This window comes from Suricata suricatta, chromosome 17 (assembly GCF_006229205.1).
Source record: "Suricata suricatta isolate VVHF042 chromosome 17, meerkat_22Aug2017_6uvM2_HiC, whole genome shotgun sequence".
Classification (NCBI taxonomy): domain Eukaryota; kingdom Metazoa; phylum Chordata; class Mammalia; order Carnivora; family Herpestidae; genus Suricata; species Suricata suricatta.
The window spans coordinates 43,101,053-43,128,111 of record NC_043716.1 but is presented as its reverse complement, the minus strand read 5'-3'; the positions used below and the strand labels follow the sequence as shown (position 1 = coordinate 43,128,111).

The window sequence follows — 27,059 nt, the reverse complement described above, 5'->3', positions numbered from 1 at the left end:
CTAGGGCGACTCTGCCATGTGGCCGGGTGATACAAACACCAATTGTTATCCCAGGTCAGTAAAATTGAGGATGCCAAGAGTTGGTGGCTTCTGACCCAGGGGGTTCCTGGTGTTAATTGGACTCAGCAGCTCCCAAATTGCATGCAAGAAGATTATAACAAAGTAGCTTTTTGCCCATTTTATGCAGCGCTATGTATTTTGGTTTACTACATTTTATTAAAATTCCTTACTTTTTAAAAAAATGGCCCTAATTAATTTTCAAAACAAAAACAAAACAAAAAACTTGTTAAAAACCAATTAAAATTCAGCTATCAAACTTAAAAAATTTTTTCAGTTGCAAGATATTATTCAGGTACAGACGTGCGTAAAACATGATTCAGAGCATACAGCATCTCATCCCGAAACCTTTTGTTTTGCTTTTATACCACTTTATTCATTAAGGGATTGTAAACCACTTTGTGTCCAAGACGCAGTGTTAGATGCTATGGGCACACGGTAATAACTAAGCCATGCCCCCGCCCCTGGGCAGTTCACAGTGTGGGCGAAATAAGTTGTTAGGCTAATGCCTGCAGTTCAGGCCGGTATCTGATGAGTGTAATAAAAGGCAAAAGGAAACCCAGAAACGCTTCCTAGAGCATACAGATTTTCATCTGGATCTTAAGGCACGACAGGATTGGGGGAACTGGGAGTAGGGGTGGGGAACTGAGGCAGGGCACCATCACAGGCAGAGAGAGATGGGCATATTTGGGAAAGGGTGAGCTGCCCAGTCTTCCTGCTGCTCAGGAAATGTACATCAGACCTCTCTTCAGAGCTACCCTCCCTGGAGGACACCTCCGGTCCCCGCACTCCTGCACCCTTTCCTTGGGCTCAGGACACAGGAGGGTGGCCTTTTTGCTCCCAGTTCTGCTCCCCTGGCTTTGATGGCAACACGAGTGCACTAAGGCTTGTGCTGTTTCATTCCACCATCCTCTCCCCCCGCTGCACATCCCTCTGGTCTCCTGGCCACTCTCTCTTACTCAATGAAGACTCTCGCAGTGGCTTGGTCTCTGTTCACCCATCCCCTGATCTCCAGCTGCAATCCTGGAAGACTTTGGCACCCACCAGGCCACACCCTAGCTTCTCAGTTCCTGATGCGTTCTAAGTGCCCTCCTCCCTTCCCCTCTGCCAACACCTCCCCCAGCCAACGGCACATCCCAGACCACCCCGTCAACCAAAAGGTCTCCATCTCCAAAATCCATTGATGACACCAGTCTTCCAGCTTGCCCGCTCATCTGCTTTTACCGTGGTATCGCTCCCACCTCTTGGGAACTTTTGGTCCACTGGCCCTTGCCCCTCTCGTGCCCATCCCCCTTACTGACTTTCCCTTCCTAAGCAGCCTAGATTCTATGTTTAATCCTCTTAATAATCCCTTTGGCCTGTGCTTTTTTTTCTCACCTCTCTGGCAAAGTCTCAGCCTTCCGTGGTCTCTGGGTCCATATCCAGGCCCCTGGCAACTGCTGCTTCAATCCTCTCTCTTTGCCCAGCCTTCAGTCCCTCCTCTCTGCCACCCCGCACCCTAGCGGTTCTCAGAGGTCTCCCCAGCTTGTTGCTGCCCTGCCCGCCCATCCCCTCCCTTGTGCACCACCCTCTCCTCAAGACCCCACTTCCTTGCTGCCCACAGACCTTTATCTGCCCAGCTCCCTTGCCCTGCCTGCACCTCCAGCTGACCCAGAACCTTCTATCAGCATCTAATCATGATCCATGGTGTCCCACACAAAAAAATAAATAAATAAAGGAACAGTTCTTCCTTGATCCTGTCCTTCCACTTATGTCTTCTCCTTCACAGTCAGAATTCTCAAAAAAAAAAATTATTTACACTGACGGACTCCATTTCCCCACCTCCCACTCACTCCTCAGCCCACTCCAATCTGGCTGTCATGCTCCCTCGCTCCACTGAAACGGCACTTTGTCAAACGACTTCCACGTCTATGAATGGGGCAGGTCTCTGGGTCCTCGCCACTTCTGCCCTCCTGGCGGCTTCCTCTGGTCCCCTCACTCAGTCCCCCCTGAAGCGCTGCGCCCCTGAGCTCCTGCAAAGCCGATTTCTCCTCCAGGTTTCCTCCCGTGTCTCTGGAGGCAGATTTTTCTCCTGTTCCTCCCCTGCTGCCCAGGCCCCGAGTCCCGGGATTCCTCTCTTCTCACTCCATACCTGGGGGCTTATCCCAATTTTGTATCACAGACCTCGTGGGCGCTTCAATGAACTCTCTTAGATCCTCAGAATATTTTCAAACGCATAAAATAGTAATACAAAGGATTTCAAAGGAAGCCACTTTTATCGAAATAGTCATCAAAATATTTTTAGAAATCTGTGATTCAGTAATGTATGTGCTTCTTTATTAACACATTAAATAACAAGTGATGGGCGTAAAGGGTATTTTGAGACATCTGCAACAAATTTAATGAAATATGAAAATATCTCTGATTTCTATTGGCGACAAAGTCACAGGTACTGCCAATACCACTGTGGTTCATTGCTTGTGTTCAAAAATGAAAGCTAAGCTTAGCTGTCAGTTGGGGGTTAGTGGAAATAGAGATATAATTTTTCCCCCATCCAAGTTCACGATCTGCCCCCCAACAAGCCCTGCTCTATAAATTCTCCTTAGGCCACCTCATCAAGATGTTAACTGCCAAAGTCAAGATGCTAACTGCCAAAGACCTCCAGATCTACATATCCAACCCAAAACTCCCTTGTAATCTGCAGGTCTGAATATTCAACTGTTTACTCAATATGTCTACTTGGAAGTCTCAGCAGGCCCAAAGCTCCAGTTCCCAGCCTGGCCCTTCACAATTCCTCTTGTGTGGCATCATCCATATCTGGCACATTCTCTCCTCCAAGTCTATGCCATTTTACTTCCCCAATAGCTTTTTTTCTTTAATGATTATTTACTTTTGAGAGAAAGAGAGAATGAGCATGAGCAGGGGAGGGGCAGAGAGAGGGAGAGAGAATCCCAAGGAGGCTTCATGCTGTTGGCACAGAGCCCAGGAGATCATGACCTGAGCTGAAATCAACAACTGGACGCTTAACTGACTGAGCCCCCCAGGCGCCCCTCTTCCCATAACCTTTAAATCTGTGTTTGCTTTGCGGACACCTCCTAGCCCAGCTTACAGTTCTACTCCTTCTGCTGAATCCCACTTTCCATACCACATGCAGTGACAGTGATGAGTGGAACTCAGATCATGTCTCTGGCCCACTTAAACCCCTTCCACAGCCTTCTGTGACTTTCAGAATGGGAACCAAAATCCATCATGGAGCCAATAAGGGCCTGTAGGATCTGGCCCTCTATAGCCCAAGTCCATCCACCCTGGCTCTGGGTCTTCTATGTGCCAGGCCACCTCCTGCTAAGGAGTCTTCGTACATGCTGTTCGTCTTCTGATGCCAGACACCCTGCCTTCCCATCATGCCTTAGCTGTCAGCCCACGTCACTTCCTCAGGGAGAATTTTCCCGCCTGTCCCCTCCCCCAACTAGATTCAGACCCTACTGCCCTGTCTTCTATGGTTTTCCATATGATTCCTTTGTTTTTTAATTTAGGACTTATAATTTTACATCAATAATTATTTGATTAAATGATCTACCTTCCTGCCTAGACTGTAAGCTCTGTAAGAGCCAAGTCCTTGTTTTACTCGTCATTTGCATATCCCAACATATGTGCCTATATTGTCTCTTCCGCAGAGGGTCCCCGTTAGTATGGATTTATGTTCATCCTCAATCACCAAGAAGAAGATGAGACATATCTTTTAAATTTAAAATTTTTAATTACATTTAAATCTTAAATTTAATTTAATTCATTCTAAATCTTAAATTTAAATTTTAAATCTTTAAAAAATCTATCCCGCATTGACTTTCCTGTATTGATCATTGATCTCTCATTGTTACCAGATGATATGAAGGAAGCATTTTAATGTTTATTTTATTTTTGTGAAAGAAAGCGAGCACAAGCAGGGGAGAAGCAGAGAGAGGGGGAGACACAGAATCCAAAGCAGGCCCCAGGCTCCGAGCTGTCAGCACAGAGCCCAGCGTGGGGCTCAAACTCACGAACCACGACATCATGACCTGAGCCAAAGTCACTCTTAACTGACTGAGCCACCCAGGCACCCCTGAAGGAAGCATTTTAAATCTAATGAAATGTTTATTATGAAGTATAAAAAGAAACCGGCAGTGTTCCCACAAAGTACCTAGTTTATCCCAGCAGCCTGGCAACAGCTATCTATATTTCTGCTCCATTTCCCCCCAGTATTTTACTCTGACGGCTTCAAAACATAGAGAAAATTTGACAGAATCGCATAGTGAATATCCATATACCCACCACCTAGATTCGACAATTGTTGACATTTAGCAATATTTACTTTATCATATACCTATCTATCCATCTATCCATCCACAATTCCACTTTGGGTTTTGGTACATTTCATTTTAATTTTATTTAATATTTGTTTATTTTTGAGAGACAGAGAGAGAGGCAGAGCACGAGCGGGGGAGGATCAGAGAGAGAGGGAGCCACCAAATCTGAAGCAGGCTCCAGGCTCCAAACTGTCAGCACAGAGCCCAACATGGGGCTTGAACTCTAAACCCTGAGATCATGACCTGAGCCAAAGTCTGACACTTCATCGACTGAGCCACCCAGGCGCCCATGTTTTGGTGCATTTCAAAGCAAGTACGGACTCCCACCTTGATCAGCACTCTGCCCCCCAAATGCTTCAGCTTGTACATCTTTTACTAGCACTGAATACCTGCTTATGGCTTTTGTGGTTTTGACTGTTCATATTTTTTTCCCGTTTTTGCTTCAGAGATAGAAATTACCTGCAGTGAATTGTACAAATTTTAAGAGTAATATTTAATGAGTTTTGACAAAAGCACGTACCCTGCAGCCCAACGCCCCAGCAAGCTTTCCTCACTCCAGGATTCCTTATGCCCCTTTCTAGCCAGTTCCCGTCCCTGTCCCTCTCAGAGGCGGCCACTATTCTGAGTATTTCCCCCATAAATTAGTTTCTGCCTCTTCTTGTTCCATTTTTTAATGTTTATTTACTTTTGAGAGAGAGAGTATATGAACAAGGGGCAGAGAGAGAGGGAGACAGATGATTCAAAGCAGGCTCCATGCTGCCAGCACAGAGCTGGATGTGGGGCTCGAACCCACCAACTGTAAGATCATGACCTGAGCCGAAGTCGGACACTCAGCCAGCTGAGCCACCCAGGTGCCCTTCTTGTTCCATTTTTTAAAAATGGTTTTGAGTTCAAATTTAAGTCATCTCAGACCCTTTTTAGAAATAGGTGGAATATACATTCTAACTAGCTGAAATAAATGAGCCTGTGTAATAATTAAAATTACATATGAGTTACAAATCAAAATTATAATCTCCCAAAATGACTTTTCAAAAAAAGATAATAGTTGGAAAAGGTATGTAGAAAGTGACATTCTCACACACATCTACAAATGTAAGTTGATACCAATATTTCTGGAGGACAATTTGGGAACAAAATATTTTAAATCTTTGTGATGTTTTTAATCTACTAATATAAATTCCCACTTCGGGAAACTTAAGGAGATAATTAAAGATGTGCATAAATCTAGAAGAATATTCACCATAGCACTATTTATTATAGCAAAAAGCTGGAAGCAAAGTACATGATCAACAAAAAGAATTATGATCAATTCAGTGAGAAGTATATTCTGAAAACAAAGAGAACCAGGGGGCCTGGCTGGCTCAGTCAGTAGAGCACGTGACTCCGGATCTCTGGATTATGAGTTTGAGCCCCATGTTGGGTGTAGAGATTACTTAAATAAATAAAAACTTAAAAAAAGAAATTGTAAACAAAGATTAAAAAACAAAGAAAACTACCAAGAAAGAATAAAGTTTACTTAGGGAGTTTATTCTTACGGTAATATTTGTATTTGTAATTCTGCATTATTTCATGTTTATGACAGAGCAAAACATGAATAAAAATATTAACATAATATTTTATAAGGAATAAAGATGCTAAATGTAAAATATAAATATAAAATTTTTTAAAGGAAGGGAAAGCTCCATATAGTGTTAAATTTTATTTAGAAATATTGCTGTGAACTCATGATTTTTTTTAATACATATTTTTATTTATTTTTGAGAGAGACAGCATGAGCATGAGCAGAATAGGGGCAGAGAGAGGAGGAGACACAGAATCTGAAGCAGCTCCAGGTTCAAACCCATGAACCAGAAGATCATCACCTGAGCCAAAGTCAGACACTCAACCGACCAAGCTACCCAGGAGCCCCTAAATACATACTTCTAATGAATTCTGTTGAAAGGACTTAGGAACAGTGTCACTCCAGTAGCAATGAACACACCCAGCATGTCCATATTAATTCCTAACTACCATTTTAACTAAAAGGAACCAGAGCTTCTTGGATTCCAGGTCTGAGACACGTAAAATACAAGGTGAAGCTACAGTATTTTTATTGTACCAGAAAGCAAAGAAGTGCTCAAAGACTCGTCAAAAGTCAGCTTCAGTGGACTCCCACTCACCATTTTTGGTACAATTTGAGCATGAAATAATGTGATGAGGTAATTGAATAAAATATATCCTTGAGACTTCAATGATAATAAATAAATTAAATATGTACATAAATAAAAGAGAAAGGGGGAATGTTCTTGACAAAACAGGAAAGAGTATCCAACAGAAAAAAGCCTCTTTAACAGATGGTGCTGGGAGAACTGGAAAGCAGCACCATGCAAAAGAATGAAACCAGACCACTTTCTTACACCATACACAAAAATAAACTCAAAATGGATGAAGCACCTGAATGTGAGATAGGAAACCAAAACCCTAGAGGAGAAAGCAGGAAACAACCTCCTTGACCTCACTCAGCCACAGCAATTTCTTACTTGACACATCTCCAAAGGCAAGGGAATCAAAAGCAAAAATGAACTTTTGAGATGTCATCAAGATAAAAAGCTTCTACACCGCAAAGGAAGCAATCAACAAAACTAACAGGCAACTGACAGAATGGGAAAAGATAGTTGCAAAAGACATATTGGATAAACGGCTAGTATCCAAAATCTACAAGGAACTCACCAAACTCCACACCTGAAAAACAAATAATCCAGTGATGAATGGGCAGAAGACATGAACAGACAGTTCTCCAAAGAGGACATCCAGATGGCCAACAGACACATGAAATGATGCTCAACATCACTCATCATCAGGGAAATACAAATCAAAACCAGACTGAGATACCACCTCACACTGGTCAGAGTGCTAAAATGAGCAAATCAAAAGACTATAGATGCTGGCGAGGATGTGGAGAAATGGGCACCCTCCTACACTGTTGGTGGAAATGTAAACTGATGCAGCTGCTCTGGAAAACAGTGTGGTTGTTCCTCAAAAAATTAACAATAGAACTCCCCTATGACCCAGCAATAGCACTGCTGAGGATTTACCCAAGGGATACAGAAGTGCTAATGCATAGGAGCACATGTACCCCACTGTTCATAGCAGCACTTTCAACAATAGCCAAATCATGGAAAGAGCCTAAGTGTCCATCAACTGATGAATGGACCAAGAAGACATGGTTTATCTATATAATGGAATACTACATGCACAAGAGAAAGAGTGAAATCTGGCCATTTGTAGCAACATGGATAGAACTAGAGGGTATTATGCTAAGTGAAATAAGTCAGGCAGAGAAAGACAGATACCATATGTTTTCACTTATATGTGGATCAAGAGAAACTTAACAGAAGACCATGGGGAAAAGGAAGGGGAAAAAATAGTTATGAAGAGGGAGGGAGGCAAACCATAAGAGACCCTTAAATACTGGGAACAAACTGAGGGTTGATGGTGGGTGGGAGAGAGGGCAAAATGGGTGATCGGCACTGAGGAGGGCATTTGTTGGGATGAGCACTGGGTGTTTTATGGAAATAAATGTTAATGTTAAATAAACTATATTCAAAAAATAAAAAAATAATTAAATCCTGGGAAAAAAACATGAAAAAGCAAAAAAGGCAGAAAACTAAAGAGTAAAGGGACATACAAACTGCATACAATATAAGTACCCTGATTGGATCATAGATCAAAACAAACAGCTGGAGGGGCGCCTGGGTGGCTCAGTCGGTTGAGCGTCTAACTTCGGCTCAAGTCATGATCTCGAGGTTCGTGGGCTGGAGCCCCATGTCAGGCTCTACGCTGACAGCTAGCTCAGAGCCTGGAGCCTGGCTTCAGATTCTGTCTCCCTCTCTGTCTGAAAATCCCCTGCTCACGTGCACTCTCTCTCTCTCTCAAAAATAAAAACATTAAAAAATTTTTTAATTTTCTAAAAAAAACCAAACAGCTGGAAAGATATTTTTGGGACAATTTGAATATGCTCTACATATTAGACAACATCATGGAACTATTACACTTTTTTAGGTAAGATAAATGTGGCTTTGTAGGAGAATGTTTGTTTTGACAAGAGACGGATGTTCCTGAAGGCTAGTGACTGAAATTCTTCAGGAAAAGAATAGAGAGAGAGTGCATGCATACTCGTGTGAGAGCGGCACAGGGAGCACAGAGCACAAATCAAAAAGCTAAAGAGTAATGGCTGTTATTTGTACTATTCTTTCATCTGCTCTATAGATCTGATGTTTTCAAAATAAGATTGAAAAGTTATTCAAAGGTATCTGTTGATGCAATGTATTGTTAAGTGAAACAGTATGTATGGTACAATTCTATTTTTTAGTCATACTTGTGCATAGGCATAAATGTGTGTTAGAGCAATGTCAGCTGCTGTAACAAAGGGACCAAAAATGGGATGAGCGAATCCAGACCGTTAAGTTCTTACACCTGTGATGGTTCAGGCTGGATGAACCAGATGGGCAGGCAGCTCTCCTCCACCAAGACTTTCAGAGACTCAAGCTGATAACAGTTGGGTTGTCTTCAATATACGACTTTCAAAGTTGTTGCCTTTCTAAGCTGAAGTGCTGGGCCAGACACTGAGACAGAATGCACATCACTTTGATGCCCACTCGGTGGGTGAACTTTCCTCCGGAGGCCACACCTAGTGGCAGGGGAGATGGAAACTCTCTGTCCAGGGTGGGTAGCCATGTCCCAGCTTCACCTTATCACTCGAGAAAGGATTTCAGTGGAAATCCATCAGAGTGGTTAAAAGGGAGTCTTTTTTTTTTTTTAATTTTTTTTTATTTTTTTTTTTAATTTATTTTTGAGAGACAGAGAGAGAGCGAGCAGGAGAGGGTCAGAGAGAGAGGAAGACACACAGAATCTGAAGCAGGCTCCAGGCTCTGAGCTAGCTGTCAGCACAGAGCCCGACGCAGGGCTTGAACCCAGGAGCTGTGAGATCATGACCTGAGCTGAAGCCAGATGGTCAACCGACTGAGCCACCCAGGCATCCCAAAGGGAGTCTTAAAGAATACAGACCAAGCTACTTGTGGCCTTTAGTTCAACGTTAATGGGGCTTTTAATGTTTAACATTTTCTTTCATGGACTTCTCTTTATATGTCCATTATGGGCATGCATTTCTTTTGTAATGAAGAGTTACACGTCACCAAAAAAAAGCCATTGAAACTACAAAAAGATCATTTTCAGGATCCTTCATTTTCCCACTTGGAGAGAAACATACAGGCTCATCTTAAATACCATGTTAAGCAGTTTTCTACTCAGAAGCCTTCAGTTGGATCCCATTTTCTATCACATTGACTCTCAATTCTTTGCTCGCGTCTCAGCTCCCCCCCCCCAACCTGACGCCACCCCACCGTCCAGCTTTCTTTCTCCCCCTCCTCCCCACTCTCTGCTCTGGCGCCTCGCCCTCCTGTCTGAGCATCCTGCCCTACTCATTACCCCATCCCTACTTTGGCTCCTGTGCTGCCTCCCACTAAGCCAGTTCTACCCCTCTTTCAGGTTCCAGAAACCTCCCAAACCCTGCCTTGACTTCCCATCATTTTCTGTGCATTCCTTTGGAATTTAGATTTGGTGCCACCCGATTTATCACTTAATTAAATGCTGTTTTGCATTTCATGAGATTATAATCCCATCTCCCCCACTGCAAGCTTCTTGCCTTTAGATGCTACATGGTGCCTGGCGCGGGGTTGAAGACATAGTAGTTGCAAATGATACTCCTCAATTAATTCCCACACTGTATGACATATTTATTTCAAGTAGGAGGTACTTTTGTAGATGATCTCCATTTGATGGCCAAATCTTTCATGTTCCTCAGGTGCTCCTCTCAGCTAAATGGGGAACATGACTTCAAATCAAGAATGGAGGAGAAATTTATTGAGGTCAAACTCTGCTTGAGAAATACCCAGTGGAGGGCAGTCTCAATGTGCTACTAAACGCTACACTTTATTGTTCAAATTTTAAAAATCCAACATTTTCTGGCTTCCTCACCCACTGCCCACCACATAGAAAGAACTCCAAACCAGAGAACATCATACGCACTTGCACCTGTCCCCAAAAGCATGAAAATGTGTCACCACCCACAAGAGTGATTTCTACAGTGCACAAAAGGGATTAATTTGCATTACAAGAAATACCTAGCAAGTGTCAGAAAACCTGTCATGTTTGCCATTTCTGTAGCTTGCAGCCCTAAGTTTCACCCAGAGGCCATTCCACAGTTAGATGGAGAGTAATCACAAGCAATTCTGTAATCCCACGTGCCCCTCCTTCAGGGATCAGACGCAGTGGCCATGACACGTTGAGAAGACTTAATCATCAAGGCCACCACTGGCACATCAGTGTCTCAGGCTGAGTCATTTCAACTTGCTAACCGTGGCGTGGGGGTAGGGCACTCTTTACCGAAGTCCATGGTAGACGCAGGTGCACATGATATTTACACACGCGGCAGCCCACCTGACTCCAAAAGGCATCTTGTGGCAAAATGGAGCTCAAAACTGACCTGAACATGTGAAGGACTTTGTCGCTTTTAGAGTTTTTCCTAGATTAGAGGAAGTTTAGCCTGCTTTGTGATACAGCCAGCCCTCTGTGTAGAACAGAGGTCCACCCTACCCAGAATGCTATGTATACAAACTACCCTCAATTCCCTAAGGCTGTTTTTGTGTTTGAGGCACAATATGAATGCAGACTTTGAAGATTTGAAGGTACACATTTACACCCACAGTCCCTCAGTCACCCTTCCCATCTTGTTACTGTCTGAACGTCAAGAGTCACCGTGTTGATCACTGTCTTTCATACTCTTATGAGAACATACTTATTTCAAGTATCATAAACACACGGTCCTTCTCTGGCAATAGCCCAATACTACTGTTTGCCTCTTGCTTACAGCAGGTTGTACCCTGATCTACACTATATCAGAAGACCCACTCAGCCCAGCTTTCCATCACATGACACATGGCAAAAATGGGGTGGTCTATATCAGTCAGAATGCTGTGACACACCCTGGGGGAGGGAGGGAGGCAGGTGCCATACCAACTGAGAACCAGTTTCCTGGGTCGTGGAAATGAGCCACGAGGCAAGAGCTGGAAACTAACTTGGTCTTGTCCATCCTTGACTACTTAGATCTCCTTGCTCTTCGAATCAGCTCTGTTCACTGCCCCCTTGCCATTCCAGACTCAACCCTGTTAGGTCCTAGGTGAAATAATCTCGTCATTCTCACGTCCCTGAGGAAATGGATTCCACTTCCCAACCCCTGGGTCTCCATCTTCCAGGAGGCCTAACATTAATAAGTTGTCCCCTATGGAAGTCCCTAATGGGGCTCCTGGGCAGGAGTCTTCCTCTGAACTTTGGAGAGAGCCTCGCCCTGGGCAAGCTAGTATCTCTACTCTGCCAAAAGAGCAAGTTGGGGATTTAGGGGAGAATGATAAATACAAAAGTAACAACACTCTATAAAAATGCTAATTTTGACAATAACTTATTTCTGTTCACATGGCTTTATTAGGACTTAGAATCCTCACATGCGTCCTGTAGCTTAATTTTTAAAAGTTTCTTTCTAGTTAGTTTTTTGATTTAATGCTTTAGACTTTGATTTTGAAAGACAAAGCTGGTTTTCTTCCCCCAAAAGAATAGCAAAATGTTGCCTCCACCTCCATGTGACATTTCAACTTAGGAACATATGGGGGAAGAAATGAAAATTGTAATTACTGTTCAAAATTACAAGGGGAAAAGACAGTTTTAAAATCAACTTTAAATCAAAATAACTTAATGATTATTTTTTTAATAACCTCTGAATGTTGTTAAATATTTTCCAGTCTGAAAAAGAAATTGTGCCATATTTTCTTAAGACTAGACAAACTTCAACTGGATACTTAGAAGACGATCAATAAATTTGATAGCTTGTGAAAGAAACCAAGAGTCCGATGTAAGATCTGATCCGCCTCTCTGCTCACACTTCTTCAGATTAGGTGAAAATCCTTCTCACTGTACTTGTCACTGAGGATCAGGGTTTTGCCTTCAACAATAGGTAGTTAATATTTAGTTGTTAGCGAGTTAATTTTTTAAATGGCTGATTACAAAAGCCAACATGTACATGGCATTTACTACATGCCTGGTATTGTTCTAAGTACTACAAGCACGTCCTAACTCATTTAATTCTCCCAGAACCACCACAAGGTAGACATTATGGTGCATGGATGGAAAAATCTGAGATGCAGAGAGATGAACCAAAACTAACACTATGTCGCACAATAACCTGTGAAAAGGCCAGGGTTCCCCCCCGCCAAAAGTCTTAAATACCACATTTTAGTGCCAGAATGAGTTATTACAACTCATCCTCCCTGATTAATATGATGGGTTTTCATAAGAAAGGAGCGAAGAGAATGGCAGAGAACCTAAGAGGACGTGAATAAAGGCACAAAAAGTTGAAATGATTTCCTTACGATTAGTGAAGCAAGCACATTCATCATAAGTATTATTAGTTCTGCCATCGCGACTTTAGTTTCCCGTTGACAAAACACCCCCTTCCAAGTGCAATTTCTGGATTCTTAAGAACGATTAGCAACCGGATGTAAGTAAGGCTGAGGGAACTGGAACCGGAAAAGGACGTATTCGATGCGCAGCCGCACTACTCCCTATGTAATAGGCACTGTCCGGTGGACCAAACTTTCTTTCACCTTTGGTGCTATTAAAGGCTTGAAGTATAATGAGCGAGTGAAGGAAGGATAACACATGGCTTAACACCCGCCCAGTCAAAAGTCTTGTCACCAACTCCTCCCAATTCACCACTGCCCGGGGCAAGCAAAGAATCCAGCCCTGGCCGAGGGTGACAGACCCACTAGTAATGGTGACCACTATTATTGCTCCTGATACTGTGACCATGGATATTGGTAGTCTTAGCCCGGAGCATTTTTCCTGCCTTTGCATTGGCTAGAAATAAAGGGCTGAAGAATAGGCCCCTGTATGGTCAGCCTTCTCCACACACATGAGTGAGGTATTTGTATCGGGCAGTTTGTAGAAAATATTCCATCCCAGGCTCACTGACAATCTCCTTGCCTAGGACAGTCTTAGGCATCATAATTAAAATTTGCCCACATTTCCTTCTCTGAAAACAGAGAGCCTATCTTATGTTCAGAATCATAGGGTGCCTGGGTAGCTCAGTCAGTTAAATAACTCTTGATTTTGGCTCAGGTCATGATCTCACAGTTCATGAGTTCAAGCCCCATGCTGGGTTCTGCATTGACAGCGCAGAGCCTGCTGGGGATTTTCTCTCTCCCTTTCTCCCTGCCACCTCCCTGCTCGCACTCTCTTTCTCAAAAATAAACAAATAAACTTTTAAAAATGACCTAATGCTTCATCTTGGACATTTCAGAATCATTTTCAAGGATTTTTATTAAATTCCAGAATGGAAAAGGGAGAACAACCAATTCATTAGGTCCTTTCTTTTTCCTGTCCCTTTATCTGATTTGTTTTCTGAAAACAGAGTGAAACAATAATTATTTGTTTGAAGGCTGTATCCAGACTCTAAATTACAAAACAACAACTTATAATCTTAGGGGATAATGATCTATCCACCTGTAGATTTATCCAGACTTCTTTGGAGAAGACTGACAAGTAGGGGACTTTTTTTAGAATTTAGTTTGTCTTCTGTTGCACCCAACAATTCAAAGCTACTCAGAATATTTTCCTGAGTCAGGAGCCTTGAAGTGAAAATGCCACCGTCGTCAGCAGGAACGATGAGTGAGATCAATACAAATCGCCATGTTTGGGGAAGTGGGGTGTTCATGTAGCGCTCTGTTTGCAGATGACCGCACATCCTCCGAGGACTTTCCAGAGGCTGGACTCACGTGCCTGTAGAAGAACTTAGAAGAATTTAGAGTGACCCGCCCCCCTGGAGGGAGGGGCAGGAACCTCAGGGTCTAGTGGTTTACAGAGTGTATCACAGATCAGAACACCAGGACCTGCAACCATAAGGTAGCACTTGACTCACCGGCCATGACCAGGTTTCCTATAGCTAGTTAATTGCTTTCGTTATTCTTTTGGTGGGTGTAGAGGCGGCAAAGTAGAAAACTATTGAATGCCTGGATAATTTTTGTTGTGTTGGCAAGGCTGTGCTGAGACGCTCTGACGCTGCAGGAATCATGAGTTGGCTGTGCGTAGATTTATACTGACTTCTTTATAGAAGACGGACAAGTAGGAGACTCTTAAAAAGATTAGTCTGTCTTATATTGCACCCAGTAATTCAGAACAGTAAATGGAGGTCTAGTTTTTTCAGTCCCAACACACCATCTTCATTTCCTTTTCATTGTCAAGTATATGATTACCAATAGGAACATCTTTCCTCACCCACCACCCCCAAAGCAGTTCAAATAACAAGAGCAAGAAGTGTAAGGGCACTAATTGTTTCTCTTGCTTTCATATGTAGCTTTTACAACATGAGGCGTTTGTTGGTCATCAAATTACTTAAGGGTCAGAAATGTGTTCTTTTCATAACGTTTTACAAGATAGACTCGTACTAGTGCCTCCTTTTTATGGTGTTTTGTAAGATAGTCTCATTAACTTGGCTATTATTTCTAATTGATTCTTCTAAATTGATACAGTCCATCAAAACCTCAGTGGTAAGAGGGCATTTGAAGCATGGCAGGATATCCAGTGTTGCTGCTGGGGGATCTCTGCAGTCAGCCCACCTCGCCTTCCCTCTGCCTGGCAAAGATGACCTATTTGGCCACTAATACTCGGACACCTTTCATTTCTGGCAGAGTTCTGGCGAGGAGGATTCCGTAGCTGAACCAAGACTATCCACCAAGAGTTCTGTGGCTAAGGGTGATTCCAGACTTCCAGCAATCGACCAAACACCAGTCAAACAGAAACATAAAAGCACCATGACTCCAAGGAAACTGGAGAAGGCAGGCGCCAGCAAACCCTCTTCAGGTGAGGGGCTGATGAGTGGAAATTCACAAAATCTAAAATCCCAGCATCATTGTAATGCCAACCCTCAGACTGGTGGTATCGGCTACACCAAGTGTTCTCCAAGTGGCGAATTCAGGTTTTGGAGGGTCCAGTGATCTTATGCAAATGGTTAAATTTGTTCCAGACTAGAAGAGCAAGTCAAGCAGGTGTGACTTATGCAGAGCACCTGTTCCCACTGCCCCACATTTGCTGCCCAGTCACTGGCTTTGTGTGGCATTGCCTAGAATTGGCGCCTTTTCCTCTTCCTCATCCTTCTGGGGTGGGGATGGAGGAAGGCATTTGGCCCCAGGTATCAAATTTTATGACTCAAGCAAGAGCATGAAGAGAAGCTTTCAAAAGCATCTGAATGGCATAATTTATAGCCAACAAAGAGACAGTAATAAAGTCTTCCACTTCTGGGGTTGTCCTCTCTGGGAGAAAATGGGCTTGATAAATCCTCCCTTTTGTGCAATTTGGTAAATAATTCACTCTTTAGCTGCCTTTGAAGCCATGACCAGTCCTCTGCTTGAGGCAGGAGTGATTTAATAGTATCCAGAAAGAGGATAAATTCAAGTGAAAGCCTAGAGTCCCTTGGGCTCATCCCCATCAAAGCCAACATATGGAGGACAAACTTGATTCCTCCAGGAACTGACTTCGAAGTTGGGGTAACCAGGCAGAAAGGTCTGCCTTCTGCTTGCAGTAGAATGGAACCGGTCCAAATTAACTGCCGAAGAATTCGTAAATAGCGTGCAATTCACTTAAATACAAATCACAACTATTTTCTAATCCTAAATAGCTCTTGTCATGCAACCACCCGTCCAGTTAAGTCTTAATGCATTTTTAGAAAATGGCAGCTTTCCCTCAGATTAACCACCCACATTTTGTTGCTTTAATGAGGTTTAAAAAAAACAACAACTCTGAAATGATGTCCTTCTAAGCAAAGCTCCAATGCTTTTTCCTTATTTAATTAGAGGAAGGTATCATTAATAGTTAACAATTTCTCATTTTTAAAACTTTTAGTAGGAAGCATGTTTAAAAAATTTTTATGTTTATTTATTTTTGAGTGACAAAGACAGAGCGCAAGTGGGGAAGGGGCAGAGAGAGAGAGGGAGACACAGAATCCGAAGCAGGCTCCAGGCTCTGAGCTGTCAGCACAGAGCCCAACGCGCGGCTGGAACTCACAAACTGTGAGATCATGACCTGAGCCAAAGTCAGATGCTTAACCCACAGAGCCACCCAGGTGCCCCCAGTAGGGAGTAGGTTTTTAATTCAGCTGTTTAAGAATGGAATAGGGCAGATGATTCCCCGAAAAAACATGTGTTGTAATTTACTAAAGGTTTTAAATAGAAAAAAATTTTGAATTGAAGTTTAACACTGCAATTCCATTCACTAGATATGATTTCTAACCTTCCAGCTAAAACCGGGTAGCCATTTGCTGGGGCTGCTTTGTCATCTGTCGAGAAAAATCATTAAAATGTACAGTTTAGGCCCACGAGATTATCTTAGTTTGTGTGATTAATACAGATGCTTTTCCCACTGAGCAAACTCCAGATGGACCTTCCAACATTGACAAAAGGAAGAATTAATTCACTTTACATTCTCTGAAATGTCACATTTGAAGAATTACTAGCCTGGAAACACCAAGGTTTAGGCAAGAGAGCCAAGTTGGCAGAGAGATACCTATTTCATCAAATGAGGGATGTTACTTGGAGTAAACGCTTTTAAAAAGCACTAGCTTTATCATCCTATTGTGACCCTAGACCATGTCCAGGACCCATGTGGTCAGGGGCTGGACTGGGGCCTGGCTGTCCAGCGAACGCGGCCGTCCTGGTGATTGATGCTGGTTGCTACAGAAGCCTGATCAGTTGTACGGCAAACAGGATTCACAAAGTTGGCTAAAAGCAAAGCGTTGGTGTGTTAAGATCCTACATGTGTAGATGCACCCTCAGAGTTCCTTAATTAGCACAGTGAAATGAGAGCCCAGAGACATGGTGAGAATTTAAGCTGAGTCTTTTCAGGAAACGTCTAGTTGAGTGGTGCTAACAACTCAGAAAATTCAAATGAATCTCCTGTGGTTCTAGAAAAGGGGGGGTTTGGGGCCTGAATTATCTGCACGCATTGATCCGGTTCACCAGGTTCCTGTTTTCCTTCCCCTCTGTAGAGAAATTTTTTCCTAAAGCATTTTGGGGATGAGTCACCAAAACCCCTTCCCATTTCAGAACTGAGATTCAGTGTAAAATTGAGGCATCAAAGCCAGTGAAATCCCTTTGCAACACCTATGTAATAGACTAACCTTCCATAGCAAGTTACGCTAGACTTTTCCTGAATAAAATAATATAGCTAGGAAATGTGGCTCGCCTTACATGCAAATCTATGTACTGATAATCCACTGAAATAAAGGAGTTTTTCCTTATATCCATGTGACCTACCGTCTAGAACCCCCAGGAAGGCTCTTTACAATATAGGAACCAACGGTGCCTTCCACAAATAGACTTATAACTGAGGAGGTGTCAGATTTTCATTGTTCTTCACACTCTATTAGGAGTTCTCACATTTTAAATTAAATAAGTTCATATATTCCACCAAACTGTTGCCAAATGAGCTGGCTTGTGATTCTCCATGTTACCCCCCCATGTAGTATGGGGCAAGTGCTTTAGAGTCAAAATGCTTGGATTAACATCTGGGCACCATTTCTTATTTGCTTGTGTGCCTTTGAGCAAGTGACATCTCTGTGCCTCAGTTTCCTCATCTGTAAAGCGGGGGATTGAAATAGATTCCTACCCCCTGGGATTGCTGGGAAGTTTCAATGACAACATGTACACTCAGCCAATAGAACAGGGTCTGTTACCATTAAGCACCTGGTAAATTACAGCATATGGATATCTAGGATGCAAGAACTGTATTTAGTAGAGAATGAGTTATAAAACCTTGTTTTCTTTGTCTTCATGTTGGCCCCGCTCCCCACAATCCTTTTTCTCCTTTCCAAAAATTAAGTTATATTTTAAAAATCCTAATATAAATGCAGGTACAAACACTTTTACTACACCCCGAATTTCCAGAGCAAAACATAAAAGCGGGGGTGAATGAATAATCAGAAAGCATTCACCAAGCCAGAGATTTGCTTTATCTCCAAAAAGACATGGAAAATTCAGGCAGTGAGTCAAGACCCAGCTGTGTCTGATGTGCGATGGATTCAGAAATCCTATTTCATGATCAAGGTGAACCCTGATCCAGGGAGGGCTGGGAGCAGAGCTCCGTATCCTCAGTTCAGAATTGGGCATGGATCTGGAGAAGCTGAGCAGTCTGCAGCCCCAGCAAACGCTGGGGGACAGGGAGGCACAGGGAACTACTGTGCCCTCCAACTCCTGGACTCCTGCCTGTCCCTGAGACCCTGCCCCGTGCCAGCCTGAGTTGTAAAAGAGCCATCTTCCTTTTCCAGAAAGCTTAGAGGCATCCAGAGGCCATTGTGCTGCGGGGTTCTGGCGCCTGGAGTCCTGAAGACCTCTCTGCCTCCGTGCCAGGCACCTGGGGAAGGAGTGTAACCTCTCCTGTCACCTAGAGCTTGGGCACTGTCTCCTAGCTCTGTGCCAGGAAAATGGATCTGGATGGAGTCCTGGAGCCTGCTTCCAAAATCTTGCCCTTTAAAACAAAGCCAAGCGTTCTGAAATTATCCTCACTTATTACCGAGTTCAATGTTAGTCATTACCAGATTCACATTTGTGGGAGCAGCGAAGCCTATTCAGCTTAATAATGGCTTCTCGTGAGGACGTGTTCTTGTAAAACCAAGAAAAAGCAGCGAACTCAGATTTGAAAAGATAAACATCTAACATAACTGTGGTCTCTTGTGAGTCGGGAAATATTCATGGAAGGGCGGCCTGGAAGAGAAATTTGAGGCAAATCCCAAATCTTCATAACCTACCTTGCAAATGAATTCTGTGGAAGGTTTTCTCGAAAGGCCAAGATGAATGAATTTCCAGGCAGGTCCCTTGGTGTCCCAACGAGTTTCCAGGCCATCTGCGCAAGTTAGAAAACAACACTTTCAGCGAACGCTCTGACTTCCTCGAGAATCATAATTCGCAGTCGTTTATGGTAATGCTTCCGAGACCATGGGGCTCAGGGAGGCCACGGGGCCCCGAACCGTGTGAGCGGGCAGCCTCCCTGAACTCAGTTTCCTCATCAGTAAAGTGGAGTTATTACCTGCGTCACCAGGTAGGAGGGAGGATTAAAGCCTTGCTGGGAGATTAGGCCTTAGGGAAAGGTCGGTCCCCAGGGCTCCCTCTGCTTGTAAAGCCCCACCCCCAGCCCCACCCCTGCTGCCCCAGGGCTGGCATTCTCGTGTAAGCTGCTCAACCAAAGCCATTATAGTCTGAGATGTATGACAAGTTATAACTTTATTATAAAAAATTGAGGAGCTCTTAGTAGTCTAGGGCCTTGAGCCTCAACGTATCCCCAGACCAGGAGCAGAGGCGTCACCTGAGAGCGTGTTAGAAATACAGAACCTCAGATCCCAGCCCAGACTGACTGAACCGGAACGTGCCTTTAGCAGGACCTCTGGGATTTTTGTGTGCACCGTTGAGTTTTGAAAGGCTCTGCTTTAGGGTCAGCCTACAAATCAGAAAGAGTAGAGTATAAAGCTGACACCCTCCAGGGAGGCAAGGACCAGGTTCCTGAGGGCCTTGAATATCAAGCAAAAAGGCACTAGAGCACCAGCCCGGGAGGAGATCTAAGTGGGAAGTGGTACGATCCAACTGGCATTTTTACAAGCGGGCCTTGGCACGGAGAGGGGGCTGGAAGGGGGGGGCGAGGGCGGTCTGACTGAGGCCGAGAGGCCAGACAAGCTGTAGGTGCGCTGCAGTCAGACAGAAGCGAGAAGCGCTTGGCCCGGATTAAAAGCAAAGATGATGGGTGAGAGGGCCAGGCTTGAGGGAAGTTCAAGGAAGTACTGCTGGCAGTTTTGGTGGTGGCTTCTGGGTGCTGGGATAAGGAAAGAGGGGGGACCGAAGAGAAGCTGGAGTTGTGGTCCAGAAAACAGGCCAGTGGAGGTTGCCTTTGCCAAGGCTGAGAAAGCAAGAAGAGAATGGGCCCACTCCTCGAGTGTTGTCTTGGAAGGGCAGGCCAGACGGCCAGGAGGAAACGCCAGGAAACGCCTGAGGCCCCAGGTCTGCTGCTCTGCAGAGAGCTCCCGGCCACCAGCAGGAATCAAAGGGCCTAAGAGGGAGCACAAGGGAGCTGAAGAGGGTCTCCGTGTGAGAGCTCACAGAGTAAGCAGGAATGATGCGGGGCAGGACAGAAGAGGACAACCACAGAGACAATGCAAGAAGCAGGAGCCACTCCAGAAAGCCGAGGGAGGCTTTGGGAAATGGAGGAACAGATAGTTGTGTCCGATCTTACACAGGATACGGGTGGGGACTGAGCCTCGACCCCCCTGCCCCCCCGGCCCCCAAGTAACACTGGAGATAATGATAATGGTTTCCAACTGGATGCTTCCAATGATGGCATTTTAGAATGGGAACCGTTTGCAGCTGCAGCCTTTCCCAAACTTCTCTGATAAGAGTCACCAGGGGAGGCGCTTGATGAAAACAAGCATTCCTGGTTCTGTTCCTGACCCAGAGCTTCAGCGTCTCCACAGAGGCGGCCTGCAAAACCACATCTTTAACAAGCACGACAGATGAATCCCATCACAGAGGTTTGGACGCCTGTTTCACAGCCTTGATTCTAGAACTTTAAAGTCGATGAGAGATACCTGGAGACCCCAATACGCTGCAGGTTCTGATTCAGCCGGTTTGAGGGGGCCAAGGATTCTGCATTTCTAAGCAGCTCCCGGGGGACCTCCATACTGGTGGTCAAGGGACCACCCTTGGAGGAACAAGGCCTAGGGAAAACGCCGGTCTCGTTTTGCAGATGAGGAAACAGTTTTTGAGAAGGCAGATGATCCAAGGTGACCCAGCTGGCTAGTGGCAGAGCTGAGAGATCTGTCATGCATGAGGGGGTCTCTCTGATCGTGTCTCCATCAGGTGCCCACACTCCACCTCCAGCAAGGTTGGCAGAGTAAGTGTGAGGTTAGGGAGCAAATCATTAGCTTCACTTGGACACCTCCCTCGTCCACCTGCTTCTTCCCTTCCTTGTCCCTCCCCTTTCCATGATCCCGCCAGGATCTCTCTGCTTCTTTCTCATTTCCCAAGCCTCCCCTCTGCAGCAGAGAGACCAGATTAGGGCATGACCGCCACCTCCTCCTGCGGGCAGCTGGAGGACTGGAGGGGGAGAGCCTTACCGAGGTGAGACCCTGCCAGCCGCCGTATGTCACTGCCGGCACAGCTAATTAGACTGGCCGTGGGGGTGGAGGAGGGACCCCCATGCTCCCACACAGGAACTTGGAGGGGAAGAACTTCCCTGCATCTGTCAGGGACGCCAGAGACTATTGGCTGGAAAAGGGTGTGATGACAAGGCTCTGCCCCTCAGTTAACTCTTCGGTGACCTTGAGATCCCGTCCCACCGCCCCAATGACCCCTGGACAGGCCAGCCCCAAAGAACACGTTCTGAGTTCCGATTCATTCACAGGCTTTTTTAAAGGCCTTTCCCACGGTAAGTGCTGCCACCTGATTGCTCTTTTTCTTTTGTGCAGGTGACAGCAGCGAGCACCCCCTGTTCTGTGTTGAATATTCCCCTTACTGCTCCGTCTTTGCTTTCTCCCCCGTCCTGCCGCCCAATACCAATTACTGCTGCCTCCTCCTGCCGCTCCTGCCGCCCGCCTCCCCGGTGGCCCAGGACCCCTCCCCGCAGCTCCCGCCTGCCCCCTCTTCCTCCTTCACTGGCCCTCCTTCCTTGTCCCCCCGCTCCGTGCCCCAGTCCTCGGCCACCCTGTGCTACTTCCCCGTCTCCTGCCCGACCCCGGCAGAGACCCCTGTGCTGTACCTGCCGGGCCCCAGGAGGCCCAGTAAGATTTACCTCCTGTGGTAAGTGGCCCTCGGCCAGGCACACAGCACAGTGGAGTCAGGGACAGGGGGACTTCAGGCTTCCAGAAGGCAGGTGGATGGGAGGGGGCCAGGAGGGCAACACCCAGGCGGTGAGGTGCACAGGGGAACAGGAAGACCAGATGGCGGCCACTTGACTCAACCTCCTGGTAGTGCTAAGGTGTGAGCGACCAATAAAATCCCGTCATCTCTCGAGACTCATCTGATTTCTTCACTCCTGTGGTCAGCACGCTTCGGAGCAGGAGAAGGCCCTCCTGTGTCCGATGGCAGCCCCCGAGAAGGTGGCACAGGGTGGGGGTGGGAGGGCAGGTCCTTCCCAAGGCACATGCTGCGACTGAGAAGCCACGCAGGACCGTGCGGAGAGGGGACAAATTAAAGGGCTCCATCACTGTTTACATTCCCTTTCCTGCCTACTTATTAGGCACCACATTTCCCAAAATCAAAAATCCCACCTCCTGGGCTCCAAAATAAAACATATTTATGGTACATAATTAAGCTTTAATTAAGATCTCCTCCGGGTATGTGAGACAACACACATTTACAGCACACCCAAATAGGCAAATCGACGCGGCCTGTTATTTGTGACTGTACAGAAAGCTGCCTATTACCCCAGGGCAACACCGGATCTTGCAGCTAAGCTGTAATTCTTCCCACGATCTAAAGGAAGACATACATTTTTTAAGAAGGCATCTCTCAGACAGAATCTTGGCACCTCCTTGTCAAGAGCAGGGGAGGGGTTGGGCACCTGGGTGGCTCAGTTGGTTGAGTGTCCGACTTCGGCTCAGGTCATGATCTCACAGCTCGTGAGTTCGAGCCCCATGTCAGGCTCTGTGCTGACAGCTCAAGAAACTGGAACCTGCTTCAGGTTCTGTGTCTCCCTCTCCCTCTCCCTCCCTCCCTCGCTTGCTTGCACCCTGTCTTTGTTACTCAAAAATAAAAACACTAAAAGAAAATTTTTAGGAATTGTATTTTTCTCTCTTCGACGTGGTCTGTCAGGAACCGTGTCTGTGTCCAGCAAGCGATGTGAAGAACAGATCACTGATGGGCACATGGAATTAACATGCACCGTTAAGTGGACTTGGTGCTCAGTCATCAGGGCCTTGTACAGATAGGAGATTGCTACCTTTTTTTTTTCCTAGTCAAAGTAAGAACTTTGTTGAATAATCAACAATTACAGTGTCCCAGCGTCGTCAAGAGAACTAGGGCAGAAACCTTTTATTGAAACGGCCATTTGGTTTCCTTGTCACTGGAGGCGTTGCCTCACTCATATATTAGAAGAGGGGACAGTGAAAAGCAAACCAAAGTCTTCCCCCAATTCCCCGACTGCTTCTGGTGTTGAGTGGCAGCCATGGGACTCCTGGGGGTCAATCCCTTCTCTCCAAGGCAAAGGGTCTGTCCTCCAACCTGAAGAGGAAGTTCTATCTCCTCTTCCAGTGTGAGTCTACCTTGCATCTCTCTCCAGGTTAATGTATGGACCATGCCGCGGGGAAGACCATGCTAGAAAGGCCCCAGAGGTCTGAAGTTCGGTTGGATTTGGGTACAGGGAGGTGATGAGGACCCGGAATCAGGGTACATGCAAGCTATGCGGCCCAGGTCACCAGATTTGTGCCAGCAATTGCAGGTGGTGACGAAGGGCTATTTTGTAAGAGTTTGCTTTCCGGCGACTCTGAGAGGGTATCACCAGGAAGAAGTCAGCCGCACAGCCAAATTGGATCACAGTGTTTAAGGTCACGACCAAGCTGTCTTACTCATCTTTGTGAACCCTCAAATTATTACATAAGCAAAGGCACGTGGGTGTTTGTTGAACAGATTAGAATAGAAAGGGAGGTACTATTTGCCTTTTGGATTTTATAAAGGATCGAGGGAGGGAGCCTCGGCAAGAACGGCACAGAAATGAAGGCTGCCGCGTGAGTTATTCTCAACAGATGAAACCTGTGGAACACGTTTCTGGCCCAGTGCAAGTCTCTCGTGAGAGCAACTTCGGATCCCCAGTTAGCAGTGGTCCCAGTAAACTATTTTTGGGAGACACCATGGCCACCACTGAGAGCAGCTGAGAAGCACCAGACACTGAGCAAGGCCATTTACAGACATTATTGCAAACTTGGCAATCACTCAACAAGATAGGAATGCTCCCATTTCAGAGATGCAGAGCCTGAGGTCCAAACTGCCCAAAGTCAGAGGCTCCTGCCCACACTGCCAGCTTCGCTTGCCAGACCTGGTAAAACCACCTCCGGGTTCCCAGCTTTATTACTTTGGTTTGCTGAAACCCTCGGTTAGAGACGACATGCTCATTTCCGGAAATCATTGAAAAGAGCTGATGCTTTGAAGAAGGCGCTTTTTTCGAACAAGAAGACAAAATCACCTAAGTCATCTTGGATGTTTAGCGCAAGAAAAAGTTTGTTCTGCTTTCGAACTTCCCTGTGGCAGCCGAGTAGCGGAATGCATCTTCGTGAAGTCCGCACATCTCACTAAGGAATGACTCTGTCCTGAAGGAGACCAGGCCACACACAGGCTAAGGCAGGGTCCTCGTCCTTAAGGAGAGAGAAGATGTGTACTCTGGGCAACGTTAGACTCTTCCAATGCTAAAGATTCTAGGAATCCTGAAAGTTCTCAAAGCAGGGTCAGAGCAGCATGGGTGGGCATAAAACTGGAAACAGACCTCGAAGGATCTGCCAGCTGGGCCAGGCCGGGGAAGAGAGGCCCCTGGACTGTGTGGGGGTGTGGACAGGGTGCCGGCATGGGACGGGAGGCGGTGTGAGGTTCCGCTGCCCTGGGCTGCGAAGGAAATGCAAAGATTCTAATGGGATTCCTGCTAGGAATCAAAGTGCAATCCTTGTGACCAAAACCTTTGGGCCTGAATCCCAAGCCCGCCCCTTCCTTGGTCCTCCAGCTATTGCTTCCTCAGCAAGAATCCCATTGTTTCCCACCCTGTCCATCAGGGGAGGGGTAGGAGGCAGTCATTGACTGCTGAGATCTGGAGGAATGAGGTCCTAGGTGACTAGGGAGAAACCTCTGGATTACAGGAAAGCAACTCTTGGTGCTGAGAAAGTGCCTTGCTCACCTCCAGGCTGGCCCCCATACCAAAAAGCCCCTCTCACTCTCCTCCAGGTTGGTGAAATCGTGGCCTGTCACCACCCCACACTCTCTGAAGACTATATCCTCATCTTCTGGAGAACTCCCTTCTCTCCATTGTGGTCACACCCATGACCTCTACAGTCCCCACCAGCTCACCCTGCATGAGCCACCACCACCCACAGGTGGTTTTTAGCACATCCTCAGTAGAACATGGTCCCCTCTGTCTTGGGGGCACAGAGCCAAGTGCCTTCCTCTCCTGAGGCCTGTCAGGAGAAGCAGGTTGTACCTAATCATTGTATTCAACTCGCTTCATGAGCTGCCAGGGAGAACTTTCATTCATTTCCGGAATCTGGACGAAAACCACAACTCACACTCTGGAACATAAATCCAGTTGTGTCCAAAGGCCAAAACGGCTGCTCTCTCGCACACAACTCGAGGACCTTCCCAGCTTTACCCGTGTTGCCCACTGGCTGCGGTTATTTTGTGAAACTTCTGAACTGTCCAAGAGGGGATGGGCCAGGCAAAGTCCCTCGGAAAGATCTAGTTCCGACATTCACAATTCAACTGCCTCGTAAACTCAAGAACTTGCTGAGAGGCATGGAAAATACTGAAACTCTTGCCCCAAACTCCATGGGCACTGATGCTTCCTACATGTGCAGAAGAGATTTGTGATTATTCAAACCAGTTGGCAACCTAGTTCAAAATGTGAATTTCTAAAAAAATATATTCACTGGGAACTCAATCTGCATTAGCGTTCCCGTTACTGTCTTTACTGTGAGTTTTTCCTTCCAGCACATAGCCAAGCAAATAGGGATACCTGGCGTCCCAGATGCTTGGAACCTTTCTGGAAGGCCATCTTAGCTGCTAATAAACAACCTGAGGCTATACAGGTACAAACTAGGCTGTGATTCAACCTTGGAAGAGCAGCTGGGGAGAGGGCCTTTGCGTACCCCAACTGTAGAGGGCTCCTGACAGTGTTGCCGGCATGCCCATCCCAACATCTATGCACGGGAAGCTAGAAGCATCTTAGCGGAAGGACACCCCGCTTATAGACCCTGCTTGGAAGTGTCACAGGTGCTCATTAATGGTGATAACAACCTCGAGAAGTAGGTATTAGGATTTTCCATTTAATAGGTGAGGAAACCTGCCCAAGTTCACACAGCTACGAGGTCACAGAACCAGGTTTCAAATCCAGCTCCTCTCTGACCACCTGGGGCCCAGTCCCTTACCTGCCTTCATCCCTGCTAGGCCTTGGGACCATCCTTTATGCAGAAGCTGTTTCCTTGTAAAAAAATTATTATTGAAAAGATTTTGCACCTTTCAGCAGCCCAGGCACCACAGATTTTGTCAAGAAAGAGGAGGCCAAACCTGAGGAGACTGACAGTCAGCCCCGAAACACAGAGCCCAGGAGTGCCCAGGGACAGGAGCAGACAGAAGTCACAGCTGCCGGCGAGGGCGCTGGCCCTCAGGGGACCAGGTAAGGACCTGGGGTTCATGTATCTTGGTCCTCAGCGAGAGCAGACTTGTGCGGTTAGACACATGGGCTTTTATGTGGAGGACAGTGTACCTTAAAATGAAATGCTTAAAAGGTTTTGAGAGCAATCTATTGGACCTGGTTTCCTTCTAGGAGCGAGGCTGGCCGGAAAAGGTAGGGCAGGGAGTTTGTTTT

At 45.8% G+C, this 27,059-nt stretch overlaps 1 protein-coding gene across 4 annotated transcripts in view; it reads left to right on the top strand.

Annotated features, from left to right (window-relative positions):
* The window catches only part of MARCHF10 (membrane associated ring-CH-type finger 10), an 85,157-nt gene that overhangs the window by 25,224 nt on the left and 32,874 nt on the right, over positions 1-27,059 (top strand). For all 4 annotated transcript variants that reach the window (XM_029928926.1, XM_029928929.1, XM_029928927.1 and 1 more), the window contains 2 exons: positions 15,155-15,326; positions 26,715-26,867. In XM_029928926.1, the coding sequence (XP_029784786.1) occupies positions 15,155-15,326; positions 26,715-26,867 (325 nt within the window). The remainder of the gene's footprint in view (positions 1-15,154; positions 15,327-26,714; positions 26,868-27,059) is intronic.